General features: G+C 48.2%; 2 protein-coding genes across 4 annotated transcripts in view; one reads left to right on the top strand and one right to left on the bottom strand.

Moving 5' to 3' along the window:
* Positions 1–651: 651 nt before the first annotated feature.
* spryd4 (SPRY domain containing 4) lies at positions 652–2,540 on the bottom strand. Its single transcript, XM_064300393.1, has 2 exons — positions 2,373–2,540; positions 652–1,698 (listed from the first exon to the last, which is right to left on the bottom strand). The coding sequence occupies exons 1-2, from the start codon at positions 2,503–2,505 to the stop codon at positions 1,157–1,159; spliced, it is 675 nt and encodes a 224-aa protein (XP_064156463.1). The 5' UTR covers positions 2,506–2,540; the 3' UTR covers positions 652–1,156.
* A 28-nt stretch (positions 2,541–2,568) lies between these two features.
* asic1a (acid-sensing (proton-gated) ion channel 1a) overlaps positions 2,569–22,544 on the top strand; it is a 115,330-nt gene continuing 95,354 nt past the window's right edge. For 2 of the 3 annotated variants that reach the window (XM_064300385.1, XM_064300389.1), the window contains exons 1-2: positions 2,569–2,643; positions 19,026–19,421. In XM_064300385.1, coding sequence (XP_064156455.1) covers positions 2,621–2,643; positions 19,026–19,421 — 419 coding nt within the window. In that variant the 5' untranslated portion in view covers positions 2,569–2,620. Of the gene's footprint in view, positions 2,644–16,392; positions 18,428–19,025; positions 19,422–22,544 lie in introns of those variants that run through there. The other variant, XM_064300388.1, reaches the window with a different exon arrangement.

Below are 22,544 nucleotides of genomic sequence, written 5' to 3'. Positions count from 1 at the left end.
ATACACCTGCGGCCAGTACAGCTTTCATCTGGATGTCCCCCCAGTCAGGTTTCCCAAGCGTACAGGTGCCACCTGTCTGGGCCACAAAGCCTTTCACATTTTTGTAAATCACTTTTACTCAAAGACTTGTGCCTTTTTGCCGGACGTCTTCACTCGTATGAATTTGGGCTGCTGAGATGCCCTGCTGTGCCAGGCTGGTCTGGCTCGCACAGCACAGGCGGTTCTGCACTCATCCCTCCTGATGAAAGGTCTGGTGGTGATATGGGAATTTAAACGCTGCCTGTTGTAATGAGCAGGGCGCTATGCTAACATTTTTTCCAGGGAGCACGTGAGTTTGAAAAAGCTTGGAACACACTAATGCATTAGTTAGTTGATGTGCTCCGAAATTATTTTTCCAGTTAGCACATCAAATTTCAGGAGAAAATTCTCTTGAAATGGGAGCAACTTTTAGAAGTCTGATGTGTGCTGCTCAATCACCATTAATGCGTCCCTGAGGACAGTGCAGGATTGTGGGAAATGGTTTTGAGGTCTTAGCCCTACAGAGCGAACAGCTTTGGAGGTCACTTGCCAAAACAGGAGAAAACTCACTGCAATGTGTATGGATGTAAGTCTGAGCTACATACTGCTCTACTGTAAATAAAGATGAACAACTGAACAAGTAGTGCACTTTATTTTATTATGTAAATGTTTCTGGTAACAGGTCCAAGCAAGGTCCTAATTAATACATTGTGAAATGCTTTAAATTTGCTTTAACAAAATAATGTAAAAAAAAAAACTGGTTAAACTTTTTATGGCTTTTCTCATAACTGCCTGGAGGCAACTCCCGTAACGCACATCTTTTAACACGATGTAAAGTTTATTGCAAAGACACCCTGACAAGATGAGGCAGAAAATGAGCTTTGGGTGAGGAGTTTGACTCGGGCATTATAACCTGAAAACATGCAAAATGGACACGCCACACTTAGTCCCTGCTCGCCACTGCGCCAGAACTGAGGAGGGAACCTGTGTGCAGCACTAAGAACAGCACTAAGAAACCGCTCTGCACGTGCACGGAGACCGCAGTGCGAGATCCTCGAGTCTTCCTTTCCTCACCGCCGATGACATCACAACCCCCGGTTCCCACAGTTTTGGGTGTAAATCTGAATGTGTATCAGTCTCACTCCAGACCCGGGGGCACCTCCATGTCCGAGTGGGTGAGCAGTTCCCCGTCCCACAGGGCGAAGGCGGGACACAGCGGACCCCTGAACGGGGCCCTGATTCGGTGGATCACCAGGGGCTCCTGAATATCCACCAGCCCCAGCCAGCCTGCCTCATAGTCCAGCAGCAGCCCCACCCTGTCCGGCTTGCCCGCCAGGGACACGGGCACCATCTCGTTGGTGGTCATGGCGAACCACTTGCGCTGCATGTAGGCGAACACCCAGGAGCAGCTGTTGGTGCCCACGCAGTCGTCCCGGGACATGCTGGCCTCCGCGACGCCGATGCGGAACTCCTGGGACTTGCGCACGGTCACCTCCCAGTAGTGGCGCCCGCCGTCCACGCGCCCGTCCCCGAACACCACCGCCCAGTCCCGGAACCGCTCGGGGTTGTCCAGAACCAGGCTGGGGTCCAGACCCAGAATTCGGTAAATGACGCCCGTGTTCTTCTTGAAGAGGTCCAGGCTGCTGTGGGCGGTTCGCTCGTCCAGTTTAAATTGCAGACCTGGTTTGAGGGGTGGGGTGTAAACATGAGCACCCGACGTTGCACTTGCATATCGCACTGCATTTACACGACAGTGTAACACATTAATAATTATACTTGGAGTGAAATTTGTGCAAGTGTGTTGCGGTATTACAGCAACACATTTGCACAAATTTCGCTCCAAGTATGGCTATTTACCAACCATTCGCCACTGCAAACGCAATCGCTCCTTCTTTTATTGCATCATTTAGGGGCTTTTCATCTGGTTAAAGCTATACCTCTTGGTTAACCATGAGTTAGCTAGTTATGTAAGTTATGCCCCATATCTAAGCTAGCTAACACGCCAAGTCAAACTCCACACAAAAAACACGAATGGTCAGCCCCGTTTACCCTCAAAACCTTAGTCTACGGACATATAAATGTACAGAGTTAAATGAGACTCAAGAGAGTGAACTACAATGTTTAAAACGTCTACCCAGTCGTATCACTTTGAACAAAGAGTAGAGTTCCTGGCTGAAGTTGCACGTGAGCTAACTCAAGCTACCAAATGAACGACGTGAGACGAAGAGAGTGGTAAACAGCATGGAATTAGCATGCTAGCTACATACGCACACCCAATCTGACCTCTAGATAGCATATGACTGCCTGGAGTCATGCTAAAGGAACGAATAAACGAAGTAGCATCGGCTACTCACAGTTCCCCGCTGTGTTGCTGACGTACCGCCGCTGCGGCGACAGACACAGCACGCGAGACTGGCTGTGCAGGACCGCGTTAAGGGCTCGTGGCCCCGCGCGCCTACACAGCGCTAGGCTCCGGGGCGCTGCCATCTTTCCCCGATCTTGAACAACACTGCGAGTATATCACTTACCGTACGCATGCGCGCAATTCAGAACCGGAAGGCTGGTTTTCCCATTGTCATGGATACACAGAAATGTTCTGTGGATGGACCCCATTGTCGCAAACAGGTCTGTAATTGCTCTCTTTTTGTGGAGTCGCAATGCATTTGGCGCTTCTCGTTGTTAAAAAAAAGTGGAAATAAAGGATTCCATTGAACTTTCCCGACACGTGTTATTTGAACAATGTTTGTACAAAACATAAGCAGCGGTTGTGCATATAGAATGTTTCCACACTAGATGGCGCTCACAGCTCTTTGAAAAAGTTTTCACGACCATTATGAGCAGATGAGACGGAATGTGAAGCATCCACAGACTGTTCTGGGCACCCAGAACACCCCTTTCGTCTGTACACTGCGTCACCAATGAAGGAGCTGTTGACTGTATCACCCCGTTCAAAACGAAGAATCCACAGATACCAAATGTTGTTTCACGTACACAAATTAGCTAGCTAGCTGATGGTCTTAGGGACTAAACCATGTTTTGACAACCTGACTTTGAAATAGTTTGTTTGTGCTTTTCAAATACACCAAGTTAAGTGAAGTATCCCATGTCGTAACAGAATGAGACACTTGTCACTTTTAAGAATATACATAGTGCATCAGTATGGGTATTTAAAATCATATGGTTTACATAACATCCAAAATACATGCTGTGGACATATTAATTTCCATTGCTGGGCAGGTCCACGGTAACTGATGGTACAACTGCAGGATATTCACCAGGTGAAGCTCAATACGGATACATAATAGAGACTGATACAGTGCAGTCCTCCAGCTCTCTGGATGTCAAATGAAACTGTGGACATGAGGTCACAGTGCAGACCTGCTGCTTTAATTTGAGCGTATTTGCACCCGTATCGGGTGATCCGTGTGGGAATTACAGCTTGTTGTTATACATAGTCCCCCTATTTTGAGCGACCAAAAGTGATTGTGCAATCAGCTTCTCAGCTGTTTCTAGGCCAGTGGTGTGTTGTTGCATCATAGTTCATGCACCAGAAAGCTAAGAAAAGGTCTAGAGTTGATTCCAGGTCTGGAATTTGGAGTCTGTTGTTGTTGTTGTCTTTCAACACAAGGACCAAAGAAGTGTCAGTGGCAGCAAAGCAGGCCATTGCAAGGTGGAAAAATCTGTATAAATCCATCAGAAACCGCCAAAACATTGGGTGTGTCTATCGACTGTTTGGCACGTTAAGAAGCAAGAACACACGTAATGAGCAATAGCAAGCTACTTGGTAGACCATGGGAGATCACTGTAGTGGATGACCAAAGAATACTTTCAATTGTGAGAAAAAAACCAATTTTCAGCTGCTGAACTGATCAGGACCTCTCTCCAGGATCCAGGCACAGATGTGCGAAAGACTGAAATAAAGAGAAGACTACACCAGCATGACCTCAGAGGGGTCCTGCAAGACGCAAATCACTGGTGAACATCAAGAACAGAAAGGCCAGGTTAGAGACAGTTAAAAATGACATTAAAAAAAAAAACTAGTTCTGGAGTAAACTCTTATAGACGGATGAGAAGAGTATTAAATATTACTAAATATGATGACTATATTTAAGATGATCTTCATTTGTCAAATAACTTTTGGTCCCTTAAAATAAGGAGACTATGTATAAAAAGGGCTGTAATTCCAACATGGCTCACTGCATATAGATGTAAACACATTTAAATTAAACCCATCTGCACTTTAACTTCATATTCATTGTTTTATGTCATATCCAATGTGCTGTAGTACAGAGCCAAAACAACAAAACTTGTGTCACTGTCCACATACGTACGTGCGGCACTGTATCAGTCTCTATTATATCGCTGAATTTGATTTTATCACAAATATCCGGCAGTTGTAACATCAGTTACTATGCAACTGCCGAGCGAGCATTTGCATTGTATGCAAATCTGCATCAACAAAACATTTGGCTGGAAATGCAATTTGCTTGTATAAAAAATAATGAACCAGAAAATGATCAAACAGATTAATTTTTCTCTCTAAACAGTCATTTTAACAAGCACATGGAACGTTCATTTGGAATGCAAATTTGTTCAATTCAGGTTCTAATTAGTTCCAGCAATACCCTTTGAAAATGAAAAAAGAGAAAGAAAACGCTGTCTGTTGTTTAGAGTTGGGGTTAGGGGTGCCCTAGCAGTCTCAGCTGGAGGCTGCTGCTCTGTGGATGCCAGTCTGTTCTTTAATGATGAAAACAAAGCCCACCCTGGAAGCGCCTGTTTGTGATCATCTTCAACGCCTGCAGTTTGCGCAGCGCGCTCGTGTGATCTCTTTGTGCTGGTCCCCGTGTCGTCTACGTCCAAGAGAACATTCGCGACAAATATGTCGATGCCCCGACACCGGCCACTGCACAGACGTAAGGCTGTGAAGAACTGCTTCGTGTGTCCCTCGTCACAAAAAAAACGGTCTGGGCCAATCAAAAACTAATAAATCAAAATAATGTCATAAAGTCCCATTATCATGTCCCTTTAAAACCTGTCACTGTGCACTGCTTAAAAACCGAGCAATGAAACATTTATTAATAAACAAAACTACAACCTTGTTGTCAATACACCTAAACTTGCTTTGCATTTGACTGGTCAATAGCCTTTTTTGACCGCATCCAGATCGTCTGCAGGGTGTAAAGTACTGTCACTGTCTTATTCCACAGTTCTTCCGTCGCTGAATGGAAAACGTAGCTCGCGGTTAGTACAGTTTGTGCAGGTGTCCAAATCAAAGTGAGAGAACTTTTAACGGCGTTGTCTGAAGAAAACAAACGTCGCGATTACGCGCGCTAACCGCCGCTGGGCCACGCGGACGCACTGGGGCTGTGATCAATAGTGCAATTTGTTTGCACCTTCAGAATGAATTAGATTTTCTCCTTGCCCTGTGCCGCTAATGAAACAATAGCGTCCCTGCCTTTTCCCATTTTGTTCCGTCTGAATTGTTTGCTTTTTTACCCCTGGCTCTATTTTTCACAATGGCAGGCCTTTTTAAACTGGATACGTTGCCGCGGGCGAACCGTTCCCCGCGTTAGCTCATCTGCAATACCAGGACCTGATGGTGCCAGCTCTTATTTTAGCAGCTGGGCTCGCTCTTCTGGGCAGGCTAACGGTTCCAGTGCGAAATGTGAGTTTAGAAGGTTGCGGGTCCGTGATGAGTGACGCTGGTGTTCATTCCCTGGATTAAGTATCATACATACGCCATTGTAACCGAAGCCCGCTGGTGTGTGTCAACAGCGACGCCGATCCTGATATGGCTATTTACAATATTTAATTGCAATTAAACCGCAGTGGAAGCAATCAATACAGCAGCTCAGCTCTCTTCTTGCGGCCGGTTTTCTAGAAGGTAACGAATGGGGCGGAGGGGGGGCGGGGTGGAGACTCGGGAGGGTGGCGGGGGGGTTCTTGGGGAAAGGTGATCCGGAGAGGCTCGCTAGCGCGTGATCGATCCGTGGGGAGTGCTGTCCATCGATCTCTGTCGTGCTCGCCGGGAGCATCTTCTCTCGGGCGTCGGCTGCGGTACCATCCTCATGCGCCCTGTTCCTCCAAGCTGGGGGGGGGACAGGTGCATAAACAGGATAATTTGTGATCAGCACAGATTGACAGTGTGAGACTGCAGTGGTAGGGGAGATGAGTGCAGTGGAGTAAAGGGTACTGCTACTCTCCCCGAAACAGGCCATTTCAGACAATCCCCACCCTCTCTCAATCTGTACGTACATATATACTGTTTTTGTATATGCGTGCATGTATGTGTGTATCTGTGAGTGTATATATATATATATATATATATATCATGCATGTCTGACTTGGTGAGAGGCAGTATTAGTGAAAGGTTAAGGACTGTAATGCCGTAATGTGTTTACTTTAAGATTAAAGTTGAGTAATTGCTTCTGTTATGATTTCAGTTCTGTCACGTGACAAGCAGTACAGGCGGGTGCTTCTCGTCAAAATGAAAAAGCCCTTCTTGTGGGGAATTAAAAGCACTTTGCTGGCAAACAGGACGCAGGTTTTCCTGCTGCCAGAAGCGTGACATCACCGCTCACACTGCAGAAACCTCGTATCTCTGAGCACCCAGCAGTGTGCCTTTCCTCTTCATGTGGAACTGGAATGCGGGTCTTACCTGCAGACCTGGAATGCTATAGGATCGGGCTAAAGACTCTGTTAAAGGAACGGTAATAACAGAGCTGTACAGGGAGGGGAACAGGGCTGTACAGGGAGGGGAACAGGGCTGTACAGGGAGGGGAACAGGGCTGTACAGGGAGGGGAACAGGGCTGTACAGAGAGGGGAACAGGGCTGTACAGAGAGGGGAACAGGGCTGTACAGGGAGGGGAACAGGGCTGTACAGGGAGGGGAACAGGGCTGTACAGAGAGGGGAACAGGGCTGTACAGGGAGGGGAACAGGGCTGTACAGAGAGGGGAACAGGGCTGTACAGAGAGGGGAACAGGGCTGTACAGAGAGGGAACAGGCTGTTCTGGGAGGGGAACAGGGCTGCACAGGAGGGACAGGCTGTACAGGAGGGAACAGGGCTGTACAGGACAGGAACAGGGCTCGTACAGAGAGGGGAACAGGGCTGTGCAGAGAGGGAAGCAGGGCTGTACAGAGAGGGAACAGGGCTGTAAGGGAGGAACAGGGCTGTCACAGGGAGGGCGGGGGAACAGGGCTGTACAGGGAGGGGAACAGGGCTGTACAGGGAGGGAACAGGGCTGTACAGGGAGGGGAACAGGGCTGTACAGAGAGGGGAACAGGGCTGTACAGAGAGGGGAACAGGGCTGTACAGGGAGGGAACAGGGCTGTGAACAGGGACGAGGGAACAGGGCTGTACAGGGGGGGAACAGGGCTGTACAGGAGGGAACAGGGCTGTACAGGAGAGGGAACAGGGCTGTACAGGAGGGGAACAGGGCTGTACAGGGAGGGGAACAGGGCTGTACAGGAGAGGGAACAGGGCTGTACAGGGAGGGAGAACAGGGCTGTACAGGGAGGGAACAGGGCTGTACAGGAGGGAACAGGGCTGTACAGGGAGGGAACAGGGCTGTACAGGAGGGGAACAGGGCTGTACAGGAGGGGAACAGGGCTGTACAGAGAGGGAACAGGGCTGTACAGGGACGGGAACAGGGCTGTACAGGAGGGGAACAGGGCTGTACAGAGAGGGGAACAGGGCTGTACAGAGAGGGGAACAGGGCTGTACAGAGAGGGGAACAGGGCTGTACAGAGAGGGGAACAGGGCTGTACAGAGAGGGGAACAGGGCTGTACAGGGAGGGGAACAGGGCTGTACAGGGAGGGGAACAGGGCTGTACAGAGAGGGGAACAGGGCTGTGTGTGTGTGTGTGTGTGTATGAATGCGAGAGAGAGTGTGTGTGTGCGTGTGTGTGTGAGAGAGAGCTAATGTGCATGTGTGTGTGTGTGTGTGTGTGTGTGTGTGCATTTCACATCTCACCATCAGAATCTGGGAAATGTCAAAGATGCTCAAATGTAATTTTCTCACGGCTAATTAAATGCAGACACCGTTCCCCTTGTCTAGCAGAGATTAACAAAACTTAATCAGATTTTAAACTGGCAGTGTGATAGAGTCAAGTCTGGAATACTGTATTAATCTTATTTCTTCTGTCAGTGGCAGCTCTGAGCCAAAACACACACACACACGCACAGACACACACGCACATATTACACATACACACACCCATACACATACACATACACACACACGCATTACACACACAGACAGACACACAAACACACACATTACACACACACACATATACATACACACACACACGTGCGCACAGACGCGCATGCACAGATGCACACACACTCACACAGACACACACACATTACACACACAGACAGACACACAAACACGCATTACACAGGCAGACAGTCACACAAACACACACATTACACACACACATACACATACATTCACACACTCACGCACAGATGCACACACACACACACATATACACTCACACACACACACACACACACACACATGCACACTCACACACACACACACGCACACACACTCACACACTCACACTCACACACACACGTGCGCACACACACACACATATGTATTCTTATATAAGGGGAAAACAGTAGTGGGAAAAAGGCGGGGTGTTGGAGGTTATTCTGCAGAGAGCGCTGATCGGGGCCAGATGGAGCTGCTGCCATTGCTCACAGTTCTTAGCCTCCCCTCCCTGCCTTTTTGCTATAATCTGCAGATTAGAGTGACTTAATTGCAATTTATTTCCAGTTTAATTGCAACCAGGAGTCTCATTGTTCAGTTCTTTTGTCACTGAGACATTCCCACACCCCCCCCCCCCACTCTGAATATGGTCTTTGAAATTCAGGATATTTTTTGTCTTACAAAACTTGAGTCTCAGGGCCTGTGCTGATGTGTATTAAATGGAAAGATAACGGTTTAAAAAGTTTTATTTTTTATTTTAATTTGAGAGGTTATCATCTAGTTCAGCTTCTGCAGGAGCCTGAAACTGCTGGATCGGCAGGTTCTTTTATGAAAGCACACCTTTAAATTCATGTTTAATCTCACATGCTCACAGGCCTGGATGTCTTTAACTCAAGAGAGCAGCAGTTTTTACATTTATTTTTTACTCTGGGAACCCAATAAAAGTTCAGTGCCTCTTGCAAACTTTCAAAAACTGCAGATGAAATGAAGGATGAAGTGGAAAGCCAGACATGCACGCAGTATGTACTGCTGCATTTGAAAGGTTTTTTTAAATTTACATCTTTAGTTATATCTTATTATCAAATGCCTGAAACAAATGGTTACTGATGAAATAAGCAGACATTATGAAACCATTTACCTCGTCTCTCCAAAGATCCATGAATCTGATACATTATGTTATATATGATACCTAACAGTCAGCCATCTTGGGACTTCTCAGTTTTAAAAATTAAAACGGACAGTAATTCTTATCCTTTTTCTTCTCGAAAAGAAGCTGCTGCTTATTTTGTTCCTACATTTGTATTAATGTGTGTTGTGTGCCGTTGATCTGGTGGGTCTTTTTTGTTCAATGGTCAGGGAACAAATATTTTTTGTGTTAGTGTGTTTGTTTGTGTAGTGTATGTGGTGTGTATTGTGTATGTGTGTGTGTAGTGTAGGTGGTGTGTATTGTGTATGTGTGTGTGTAGTGTATGTGCTTGTGTAGTGTATGTGGTGTGTAGTGTGTGTGTGCGTGTGGTGTGTGTGTGTACTGTGTGTGTATGGTGTGTGTGTGTTTGTGTGTACGTGTGTTTGTGCTGTGATTGGGGGAGATCTAATCACTCTGTAGAACATTTTGTGTGAAAGGGTTCTGTTTTCACAACTAGATTATAAATGATGCTATTGATCTGCATCAACTGGGAGAGGGAGAATTCAATAACTAGCTAACAGATGCCGTTATGTGTGTCATACTTGTAATTCATAAAATAATCATCATATCACCCTCCCCTTCTGTAAAAAGTGTAGAATCCCCACTGTCTCGGGTGAATTATATCTAAGAATTTTATCTACCCAAGATTAAATAATAATAATAATAATAATAAAAAAATATTTTGCAGTTTACTATGTTGTATTAGCTGTATAGCTAGTTACTAACTTTTGCACCGTTACCTAGCAACAAATAACTTATGTTCAGGGAAGGTAAAAGGACGCTGAAACTGGCAGATGGCACTGGACTGCTGTTTAATTTCTGTCCCGGGGAGCTGCAGCAACATTCAAGAGTACCCTTCACTGCCAGGGGACAGGAACGCCATCTTGGCTCAGAGACAGGAGCCATTTTGGTTCTGTGGTTCTGCAGGAATCCCCCTGTGGCCTAATCAGGAGCTCCAGATGAGGCAGGAGTGGGCAGTTTTTGGGGTCTAATTGCCCACTGCATTCGGGCCGAGAGGAACCGAGCCGCAGAGGCAGATAGCCTTTTCCTGGATTCCCCCCAGGCCTGCATGGGTAGAACAGAAAGCTCACCTCCACCTGCGTTTAAATAAAAAGGTTTGGGTCAAACCGTTCCATTTTATTCACACCCCTCAGCGCTTTCTGAATGCTTTAATCAGTTTAGGGACAAATTCAAAGCACCGTAACATTTACAGAATAACCTTATTAGTGGTATTTAAAATTCTAACTGGCCAGCTGCTTATGTTTTTGTTTCAGTCTCTTTATGCCCCACTCATTGGCTCAGTTTGTTTACAAGAGTTCATTTTTACATTGCAAAAAATGTAGGCTTTGAGTGCATGTATACAGTTGGATATTTTACTTAATTTTAGTGTGCTCAGGGGGGAATCAAACCTGCAACCTCTAGGTTTCAAGCCAACATTTGTTTCTGCTCATTTTGCTATTGTAATAGGTGAAGGCATTGTGTGCTACCCTGTTTACCTGATGTGAACCTCAGGTAGTTCTCCTGTTCTCTGATTGGTTAAATTGTCCTGCTCTCTCATTGGTTAAGTTCCCCAGCTCTCTCATTGGTTAAATTGGTTAAAACCTCTTTCAGAGGCTAAATACTGATTGCATTTGCTCACCTTGATTCTTCTTGTATAAGAGGTGAGGATTTCTGTTTGTGGCGTAAAACTCCTTTCTCGACTGACTACAATGCTGGATTCAGAAAAACTGAGTGAGAGTGGTCTCATCTTGCTCTGCTAAAAGATAAAAATAAAAATAAACACTCTCGCGATGGCAAGATAAAGATGTGATTTGAAAAGAGAACGCATTTCTTGGTCTTTCAAATGGGCCAGATTTCTGTTTTTCTGTGAGCCTTCAGGCACAGGTGATCCGTAGGGGTCGTGCGGCTTGTCTGCAGGTTTGGTGCAGGTGTGGAGCAGGTGTGGAGCAGGTGTGGCGCAGGTTTGGAGGTTTGGTGCAGGTGTGGAGCAGGTTTGGAGCAGGTTTGGTGCAGGTGTGGCGCAGGTGTGGTGCAGGTGTGGAGCAGGTTTGGAGCAGGTGTGGAGCAGGTTTGGAGCAGGTTTGGAGCAGGTGTGGAGCAGGTTTGGTGCAGGTGTGGAGCAGGTTTGGAGCAGGTGTGGTGCAGGTGTGGTGCAGGTGTGGAGCAAGTTTGGTGCAGGTGTGGAGCAGGTTTGGTGCAGGTTTGGTGCAGGTGTGGCGCAGGTGTGGCGCAGGTTTGGTGCAGGTGTGGAGCAGGTGTGGTGCAGATTTGGCGCAGGTTTAGTGCAGGTTTGGTGCAGGTGTGGCGCAGGTTTAGTGCAGGTGTGTCGCAGGTTTGGTGCAGGTGTGGCGCAGGTTTAGTGCAGGTGTGGCGCAGGTGTGTCGCAGGTTTGGTGCAGGTGTGGCGCAGGTTTAGTGCAGGTTTGGTGCAGGTTTGGCGCAGGTTTAGTGCAGGTTTGGTGCAGGTGTGGCGCAGGTTTAGTGCAGGTTTGGTGCAGGTTTGGCGCAGGTTTAGTGCAGGTTTAGTGCAGGTGTGGAGCAGTGGCGCAGGTTTGGTGCAGGTGTCAGTTTGGTGCAGGTCTGGCGCAGGTTTAGTGCAGGTTTGGTGCAGGTGTGGAGCAGGTGTGGCGCAGGTTTAGTGCAGGTGTGGCGCAGGTTTAGTGCAGGTGTGGCGCAGGTTTGGTGCAGGTTTAGTGCAGGTGTGGCGCGGGTGCGATCCTCTTGCGTTGGCAGGTGGCGTCAGGGCCAGCAGCTGTCTGTCAAACCGCTGCCAATCTGAGGGGGGGCGGGGTCAGACTCATTTAGCTTTTGGAAGGGCCCCAGCTGTCCTCCCCCCTTCCCCCTGACAGTGGAGTGACCTTCCCCAGTCAGTCAGGAAGGCAGATTCACTGGCTGTTCTCCACAAACCTCTCAGAACTCATCTATTCAGAGCACACATCAGTGCTTCTATTTAAAAAAATAAAACAAACCCTTTTTCCTCTTCATCGCACTGGTCTTGTGGCAGTAATTTTACTGTGGCACTAATATGACTGTACATGGCACTTATAGATTTTTGTGTGTTACAAGGATGGTTGGTCAGCAGATTTTACTGTGAACATGGTGATGAGACTCAAACTTGTGCAACCCAAGTGCGGTGTTTTATTTACATAAGTGCCTCCAACTATTATACAAATATTTGTATACATATACAAAACACACACAAAAAAATCAGCACATCATTTATACACATTATGCCCACACTACTGACAGCAAATTACCTGCTTATATACTACACATTATCGGTTTATACCATTTCCATACAATATTCAATTATCTCACAGAAGAAATGACAGTATATTTTTACATATAGAAATCTTTATATATGTATTATCAGTTGCTACTTTATATATAATAATTACATGTGTAATTGGGTACGAGAAAATATTACCGAATACACTTTACGGTCTCCCCCCGTCTAAAATAGCCACTTCTTCTTGTCCAGCGCTTCCAATAAAATTGCCCAGAATCGTGACATTCGGATTACGTCATTCCAGTTTGAACATGGAAAAAATGGAACAACGGTTAGTAGCAACTCCTAACATTGCACTGATCGAACATGGTATACTAAAATTAATAAATGTAATGTTTGAAACAAGATGTGTATGTTTAACGTATTTGCAGTACATTATGGTGGTGAACAGATGTACAATAGCGAATGTGGTTGAGTTGGCAAACCGGCAAACAAATTGTGCGTATTACATTTATGAGAGCAACGTACTCGCCAAACACCCGCTACCATAAGCAGATACACAGTTAAAACCCGATCGTTTAAAAAAAAAAAAAAAAAATAGTGTCCCGGCAGGAACGGGAGGGTTCGCTCCGTTACATGGTGTTTGCCTACCATGAGAAATGCAACTTTGTTTTGGCTAAAAGCACCTGCTAAATCACAAAATGTTCAAGTGTAAATGGTAACTGTGCCAGAAAGAGCATTTTAAGGTCAGGGTTTGAGTGTTTTTTCCCTTTTAAGTTTCCACAGTCCCAGACTTCTGTTTTTCGTTTATAGCCACTCTCGAAAAGGATGTCAATATCCAACGCTCTTTTTGTGTTACTACTCATTTAGTTTCATAGTTACTACTTTTGTGTTACATAAATACAATTTATGAGCTCCCGAGGGACGCTTTCTGAAAGACTGTGTTGAAAGTAGCATAATGTGTTCTCCTAGTCTAGACATGGAGGTGTGGTAAAACGAATTATACATTAAAAAAATTTTTTTTTACATGTTTTGAACACAGTCATGTTACTCAGTAAAAACGCACAGGCCTGTAAGATTAGCCTCAGACAAGCCTGCAGAAACGGCAGGGGGCTCAGCTGGGGAATTTTTGGTTGTGATAAAGTGATGGATTTAAAAAAAATCTTATTACTGTTATTATTTGTCATGATAACATGGTTACCCATTCTTGTTTATTTCACTGGTGAATTACTGTGGTGAGAGAAAATGGCTGCACATCCCGTCGTTTAAGTCCTTAATGTGTAAAACCACACAGGCTGTTCACAGGGGTGTAGCCAGGACCTCAGAAATACTGTGCTCCAGAGATTCGGTGAGGGTGGTGTGTGTAGGGGAGGGGAGGGGGATCAGGCTGGGCATGTTATTTTTTCCCCTTTAATTTGTTCATTAAATTGAGGAAACATTGTATGGTGTAAATGCTGTACATGCACCTCTAGATTAAGCTTAAATTAGAGAAAATATTGAAGACCATTCAGTTGCCTCCTAACTGAATTGTGACTGGTGCTCTCACTAAAGAATGAGATTAAATGTAGGGTTTGGAAATGGACCTGGGCGGGGGGTGTGGGCGCGGGGCGGGGGGGGGCATACCTGGCTGGACATGGCGTGGGTGTCCTCAGCGGTGAGTACGGCTCATTCTGTGAAAGCTGGGAGAGAGGGACATTAGCTGGCCGCACGCTCTCCGGTAATTTACCCAGAAGTCAGTGCCCCTCGGGCGCGTAAGAGCCGGCGATGTGCTTTCAGGGGGTCAGAGGTCATTTCTCTTCCCGCTGCCTCCTTCGCTCGCCTGCACTGGAGATATGAATAATTGCGAATGCTGTGAAAACGTAAACGGGAGATGTGTGTGATCTGTTCCCTAGCCCCCACCCCCCCATGACCCCAAAATATTCCCTTTTCCCCGCCTTCCTGATGCCGCTAATGAAGCATCTGGGAAAGGCTGCACTCTTTCATGCTCCGCAGCTGTCCTGGTGCTCTGCTCCTCTCTCTCTCCGCTCCTCTCTCTGCTCCTCTATCTCTCTGCTCCTCTCTCTCTCTGCTCCTCTCTCTGCTCCTTTCTCCCCTCTCTCTGCTTCTCTCTCTCCTCTCTCTGCTCCTCTCTCTCCTCTCTCTCTCTGCTTCTCTCTCTCCTCTCTCTCTCCTCTCTCGCTCTCTCCTCTCTCCTCTCCTCTCTCTCTCTCTCTCCTCCTCTCTCTCCCCGTCTCTCTCTTCTCTCTCTCTCTCTCCCTCTCTCTCTCTGCTCTCTCTCTCTCCTCTCTCTCTCTCTCGCGTCTCCTTCTCTCTCTTCTGGTTTCTCTCTCTCTGCTTCGTCTTCCTCTCTCTCTCGTCTCCCATTCATCTGCAGTTTCGCTGTCCTGCGTCATCGTCGTGCCAGATAACTGGTAGCGGTGTCACGCCATCACCAGTCAGGCCAGATGACCTGTCCACCTCAGCAGGTGCTCCAAATCCACATCAGGCCAGAGTGTACCTGCGTCCATCAGTCAGGCCAGAGTGTACCTGCGTCCATCACTCAGGCCAGAGTGTACCTGCGTCCATCACTCAGGCCAGAGTGTACCTGCGTCCATCACTCAGGCCAGAGTGTACCTGCGTCCATCACTCAGGCCAGAGTGTACCTGCGTCCATCACTCAGGCCAGAGTGTACCTGCGTCCATCATCAGCCAGAGTCAGGCCAGAGTGTACCTGCGTCCATCACTCAGGCCAGAGTGTACCTGCGTCCATCACTCAGGCCAGAGTGACCTCGTCCATCACTCAGGCCAGAGTGTACCTGTCCATCACTCAGGCCAGAGTGTACCTGCGTCCATCAGTCAGGCCAGAGTGTACCTGCGTCCATCACTCAAGCCAGAGTGTACCTGCGTCCATCACTCAGGCCAGAGTGTACCTGCGTCCATCACTCAGGCCAGAGTGTACTGCTCATCGGCCAAGTGTACGGTCCATCACTCAGGCCAGAGTGTACCTGCGTCCATCAGTCAGGCCAGAGTGTACCTGCGTCCATCACTCAGGCCAGAGTGTACCTGCGTCCATCACTCAGGCCAGAGTGTACCTGCGTCCATCACTCAGGCCAGAGTGTACCTGCGTCCATCACTCAGGCCAGAGTGTACCTGCGTCCATCACTCAGGCCAGAGTGTACCGGCGTCCACCGGCTGGGGCGTTTGAGGATGTTTGCCCGGGCTGGTGATCCATGATGGACAGGGTAGTAGACGGGGTCGTGTCCTTATCATGTGGTCACGCGGGGGGGTGGAAGGGGGAGTCCTCTGTCTCTCACTAGACCTGTCCTCAGGGCAGCATCACCCTTCCAAACGGCCAGCCGGTGGCCTTTACCAGGGAGAAATGGCCACTTCATTATTAATAACTCATCTGATAGGTTCAGCGGCAAACCTCTCAGGACAGGCCGTATATACCGGCTGCTCCTGCTGGTTACTGACCCAGCCAAACTGCAGGAACGGGAGCTCAGAGGAGCCTCTGTTTGTGTAACGGGGAGAATCATGTCGTGTTGGGACAGGGAGTACCTCAGAATCAGGGGGAACACCCCCCCCCCCCCCCCGATACAGCTTCAGCTGTTCCCCTCCGGCCCAAAGATGGCTTCCGTCACACACAATCATCTCATTCAGTCGTCTCCTGATTTCCTTTCCTGTGCAGTTTAGTGCTCTGTCTTTCTTGATCAGCCTGGCCACCCCCCACCCCCCACCCAAAGCTAACTTCCTCCAAAAGGACACACAGGCCCAAATCCTCTGCTCTGTATTAACACTCTGCCATACGCCACCATCCCAAACAATCCTGCCACAGCTGCAGGTGGCACCCATGGCCCAGTGATTAACATGAAATAGATCTGTTATCTAGAGAGAGAGAGAGAGAGAGAGTGTGTGTTTTAGGGAGAGAGAGGCAGCGGAGGACATTTTGCCCACACCCGTATTGTCACTGGCTTGTCTCACGGGGATAAGGCCTGCGTCGTCTTCCTTCATTCTTATAATATATATATACGCGGGACGACGGCACGTCTGTCTTCCTGCCGTCTCCAGCGCGCGTGTGTGACGTCACACAGCGCTCATATCCCCTCGCTGCGGTGTCATGTTAAACTCGCTTTCATCAAACGGCATCCAGGTCCCGCTGCCCTGCTGCACTTAGCTATGCGTGGTGCATTTTTAATGCACAGTAATAAATATTTTGTTATGACAGTCGTAATTATGTATTAATGTCCTATTAATAGCAGAGTATTAATACCCTGCCTTATATCAGTCCTGATGGGGGCTGGACGGTATACACACGTTCTAATTTCAGCAGTCCGGCAGCACCGTATCCCCCAGAGGTATTATAAATATTAATGTGTTCTCAAGGCGTTGATGGAGCACTGAGCCTCGGTATGGGAACTCCCGCTCGCGGGTCATGTTCTTCATAAATCCTGTAGCCTCGGCGAACAGACTGCCCTGCGTGTGTACAGCGGTGAGGCTCTCCTTATTAAATTCACACCAATCGCAGTCGTTTCGTCGCGAGAAGTCAGAGAATTGAGGAAAACAAAAAACTTATCTCTACAGGTGGGGGGCCAAAAAAAAAACGTGACACAGAACCACCGGCATTTACAGTCAATCTTTAATTGCTATCGATTGTCCTGACAGCGGCAGGACGCTGCCGTCGATGCGATGACAAATGAGGGTTAAGGACGACGTACTGAGCAATTTCATGGGTGGGTTACCTTCGCCCGCAGGCGGTAGGTTTCTCAAGGCACATTCGACAGCCCCCCTCCCCCCCCCCCCACCATCTCTCCTAAATCAGAACACGTACAACAAATTTTCTATTTTTCAAATGGGCCGGCGGTACGCTGCCAAAGACGTTACGGTGCCAATAAGGTACTGCTCCGCATCCCGGCGAACCTCGCGTTCAGTGATGTTTTTATTTTATTACGTGTGCACGTGGGGAGAGGGGGGAGGTCACGCTGGGTTAAGTGAGTCGTCGCTGCGTATCTAACCTGCGGAACTATTTTAAGGCTCACATCAGCCTGAGGAATCGCCGTATTTCAGTGGTGCTGCGTCTCCACCCTCGCATCCAGTCGCCCTCCCCCTTATCACCCCCTCCCCCTCCTACTCCCCCTCCGCGCGCATAAAGTAGGGTCGCAGCGCGTGGAAGTCTTCCCTCTGCTCCCTTCGCTTTAACACCTCCCTCCCCGCGTTCGACTGTCAAGTTCAATCTGGAAACCGCGACCGCTTAACGAACGCCGGAAAGGCGAGCAACGCATATGACCTCACCATCATAGCAAAACCGACCTGTGGGTAGGGTCTTTTGATTAGGGGGTTTCGGCGCACCTCCCTTCTCCTCCACACACACACCGGTTTCGTAAACATGCACACCCACCAATCACGCGCTCCTCTCGGTTCGTGGCAGAATTAACAAACCGCAGCCAGATAGCCTACCTTTCCTCCCGCCACATCCGAAGGCTCGCAGTCATTGTTCTGCCGCTTGTCATCTCATCTCGCTTCGTGTAGCCTATTTTGCGCCTCGCTGAACGAGACCGTGGTGAAGTGGTTGTGATAAAACGGCATTACCGGACCATCCCTGTCGCTCTTCGGTCACCGGACTGCGCGAGCGGAATGTTGCGGCTTTCTGGGGACTGAATCTCCTGACTCATCGGAGGTGGAAATAAACGCCACCGGTGCTCCGTGGCTATTTCCTCTCCTGGCGGCTCACTGTTCTCCACGTTGCGGTTTGATTTTTCACAGGACGGCGAGCTTGGCTTGATTAGCGACACCAAGGTCAGCAAGTTATTGTTATTGGCATACTTGTGGCTTCGATTATTTAGTGTGTACTATAGGTGGACTGTTATTACAATTGTATTGTTGTTGTTGTTGTTGATATTATTATGATTATTATTTTTACAGTTATGTACTGTTTTCTTATATTTTTATTGTATATGTGTGAGATATTTTAACATAATTGCACAGATTGTTCATGTGCATGTCGGCAGTTGTTTTTTAATCATGGGGGAAGCGCCTCTCAGTGCCCCTTGGCTTGGCAGCGTCGCGCATGGGAATCCCATCACTGAACCGCCGAAGCTGCGCTGCATTATATCAAATGATGAATTACTGTGGCTCAACACATAATATCATCATTGGTAAACACTGCCCTAGCCTTGCCGCCCAATTTAGCTCATGGGTGGAAGAGAAAGCGGCCGTGCCGATGAGTCACGGCAGTGTATGAACAAAAGAGACCTGTGGCTTTCTCTTACGCAAATTAATCTGAGGTAGCTCGTTCGCGCGACTCTTTCGGACAGCGCATACTTGCTGCCACATAAAAAAGGGCGCGCGCTAATTCACGAGTAACCAGTTCTCCCACAACCTTTATTTTCTTCAGCGTAAACTGCTCAATAAACTTGCTGCTGATGACAATGGATCTGAAAGAGGAAGCGGACCAGATGGACTGCCACCAACCGCCTCCGATAGAAGTCTTCGCCGGTGTTTCCACGCTGCACGGCATATCCCACATCTTCTCCTACGAGCGGGCGTTCGTCAAGCGCTGTCTCTGGGTCGCCTTTTTCCTGGGCTCGCTGGCCTTCCTGATCTGCGTGTGTATTGACCGCGTCCAGTTCTATTTCGAGTACCCGCACGTCACCAAACTGGACGAGGTGATGGCGCCTATGATGATGTTCCCGGTCGTCACTTTCTGCAACCTCAACTCCTTCCGCTTCAGCCAAGTGACGCGCAACGACCTGTACCACGCCGGGGAGCTCCTCGCGCTGCTCAACCGCAGGTGAGCAAAACCTTAAATTAAGACACGGACTACAGCCGTGCCTGTTTGTCAATCCCAGAAAAAGGAAGCGATTCAATCACATTCGCCTTCTTCTGCCACGACAACTACTGCTACTTCCATTACTACTACTATTATTACGGGGGTCCTTAAAGTATTGTCCTTAAAGTACCTCTGAGTAGTAACATTATGTTTGAGGGACAGAGGGAAACAATATTCAAGGTTGTCCAGAAGACAGCTGCCAAGTCTTTTCAGTTTGCAGGATGTCATGTTTATTTTATCTGCTCCTCAAGTAAAATAACAAAACCGTTTCAAAAACTTCTGAATCTGCTTCAGGGCATTCTGACTGCTGCATGCCGTGGGAACTGACCTCCCGCTACGGCGCACACTGCAGCCTACACAGTCTGTGCTTTTAGACTCGCTGTAAATGTGCGTTTGCTGTTTGAATCCAAAAGAAACCGCAGGGAAGCTTTCATTTACGCATTCATTTAAACTGCTTATAATTCAAAGGTGTGAAATTGGTTTTAAAATTTTAGCTTTATATGTGTAGGAAATCTTGCTTGTGGTTTTTTGTGAATCAGACACATTCTATTAATTTCTTTATTCATTGAGAACATAAAAGGCACAGGTCAGGAAATGAATGCAGAATTACCCAATCACAGCCGACACAGGGAAGGACTAACAGAGGAAACAGTAAAATAGTAATCAAGCTAAAAAATGTGTGTGCTCACAAATACTCACACGCCATCACTAGTGCAAAGCTCACACTCACACGCCATCACTAGTGCAAAGCTCACACTCACACACCATCACTAGTGCAAAGCTCACAAATACTCACACACCATCACTAGTGCAAAGCTCACAAATACTCACACACCATCACTAGTGCAAAGCTCACAAATACTCACACGCCATCACTAGTGCAAAGCTCACACTCACACGCCATCACTAGTGCAAAGCTCACAAATACTCACACACCATCACTAGTGCAAAGCTCACAAATACTCACACACCATCACTAGTGCAAAGCTCACAAATACTCACACACCATCACTAGTGCAAAGCTCACAAATACTCACACACCATCACTAGTGCAAAGCTCACAAATACTCACATGCCATCACTAGTGCAAAGCGGATGAGCAGAAGGATAAATAAGCGCACGTAGCTCAGGCTTGTACTCCGCTGGGGTACGGGATGCGCTGGGGAGCAGGATGCGCTGGGGTACGGGATGCGCTGGGGAGCAGGATGTGCTGGGGTGCAGGATGCGCTGGGGTGCAGGATGCGCTGGGGAGCAGGATGCGCTGGGGTACAGGATGCGCTGGGGAGCAGGATGCGCTGGGGTACAGGATGCGCTGGGGTGCAGGATGCGCTGGGGTGCAGGATGCGCTGGGGAGCAGGATGCGCTGGGGTACAGGATGCGCTGGGGAGCAGGATGCGCTGGGGTACAGGATGCGCTGGGATACAGGATGCGCTGGGATACAGGATGCGCTGGGGTACAGGATGCGCTGGGGTACAGGATGCGCTGGGGTGCAGGATGCGCTGGGGTAAGGATGCGCTGGGGTACGGGATGCGCTGGGGTAAGGATGCGCTGGGGTGCAGGATGCGCTGGGGTAAGGATGCGCTGGGGTAAGGATGCGCTGGGGTAAGGATGCGCTGGGGTAAGGATGCGCTGGGGTAAGGATGCGCTGGGGTAAGGATGCGCTGGGGTAAGGATGCGCTGGGGTAAGGATGCGCTGGGGTAAGGATGCGCTGGGGTAAGGATGCGCTGGGGTAAGGATGTTATTTTAGGGCTTTGGGTGCCATGGTTCTGTGGTTCTGAAGCGTTCTCAGCCCGCGGGCCGCTTAAGGAGCTAAACGCACTACCTGTGGCCCTCGTTATAGTGTAACCTGCCGCATGTTAAAATATGAACATCGCATTTTTACATCCATCCAAATCTATGCCTCTGCGGTGCCCATGTGTCTAAGTGGATAAATGCAGTGATGAAGATGCCCAGTGCGCTTTAAACCAGCTGAATAACAGAGGACTGGGCAGGTGCTCAATGGCCAGGACGGTCAAACTAGAGTAAAAAACTCCTGACCCGGACACTTCACTGGGACAGGCCCAAAATAAGGAACACCAGTGCACACATTGCTCAGGGCAAAAGACACCGTTTTAATGAACGGGGTGGTACTGACGCTTCAAAGTCTACAGCGTCTTCCTCAGAGTAAAAAAAAAAAAACAGGGTAAAAAAAGACTCTGCGGAAGAGGCGTGTGTTAAAGGTGTCCCTCTGTGACATCAGCAGACCACGGCTTGGCCGAGCAACGCTGAGGACACGGCTGGGAGGTATCGATCGCCTTTCTGCAGACCGTGCAGTTTCCTCCCTTAACTATGTCATAAAAGCAGCGGATGACATCACAATAGTTTGTGATTCCCGGTTGGAATTCTAATCAAGTCCAGCCCTGCTTAGCTTCAGCTGCCAGGCAGGAGAGACTCAAAGGGTGTCAGACTTCAGCGGGAGTTACACACACGCACGTGGTGATCTGTACGCTTATTTGTGGCACTTCGGCTAGCCTGTGCTTGCAATGCATTCTGTAATGCAATCGCAGGTGCTGCTAGCTGGAAAAGCACTAGTTAAATGTGTAGACGAGGCCCATCTGCCTCAGGACACTGCAGTTATTAAGGAGTGGGAGTTTGAGCGTTAAGAGCTTTGTGATAAATGAACAAATAAAGAAAAAAGTAGCACACAGTGCCGCTGCTTCCACCATTTAGTGATAACGTTTCTGATCTGATGTGGATCTGTGCGCTGTCTCTTCCCTGTATGTACAAGCATTGAGTCATGTGACGTGTGTAATTGTAATGGCTACGTTGTGTTTTGGCTATTTATTTATACGTGCTCTTCCTGAGAATTCCATTTTTTGGCAACACAAGATTTGTGTGTAATGCACACAATGTGGCAGGTATTATAGACCCCTGGAGCAGGGCTGATCTGTGTGAGTCTGTGGCTTTTACCGTCTCCTGTACCCAGCAATGTAAAGCTGGTTAGCGACTTCCCACTGAGTAGCGTGTTCCTCTGCATGTGTGTGTGTGTGTGTGTGTGCGCTGGTTAGCGTGTTCCTCTGTGTGTGTGTGTGTGCTGGTTAGCA

Source organism: Anguilla rostrata, chromosome 11 (assembly GCF_018555375.3).
Source record: "Anguilla rostrata isolate EN2019 chromosome 11, ASM1855537v3, whole genome shotgun sequence".
Taxonomy (NCBI): Eukaryota; Metazoa; Chordata; class Actinopteri; order Anguilliformes; family Anguillidae; genus Anguilla; species Anguilla rostrata.
The sequence above is the reverse complement of the archived record's forward strand: the minus strand, read 5'-3'. Positions and strand labels throughout refer to the sequence as shown.

What these genes read in the sequence shown, in the direction of transcription:
- spryd4 (XM_064300393.1), bottom strand. Translation starts at nt 2,505, where the DNA reads ATGGCAGCGCCCCGGAGCCTAGCGCTGTGTAGGCGCGCGGGGCCACGA. An exon ending in CAGCAACACAGCGGGGAACT is followed by an intron (nt 1,699 to 2,372) that starts GTGAGTAGCCGA and finishes CCCTCAAACCAG; the next exon opens with GTCTGCAATTTAAACTGGAC.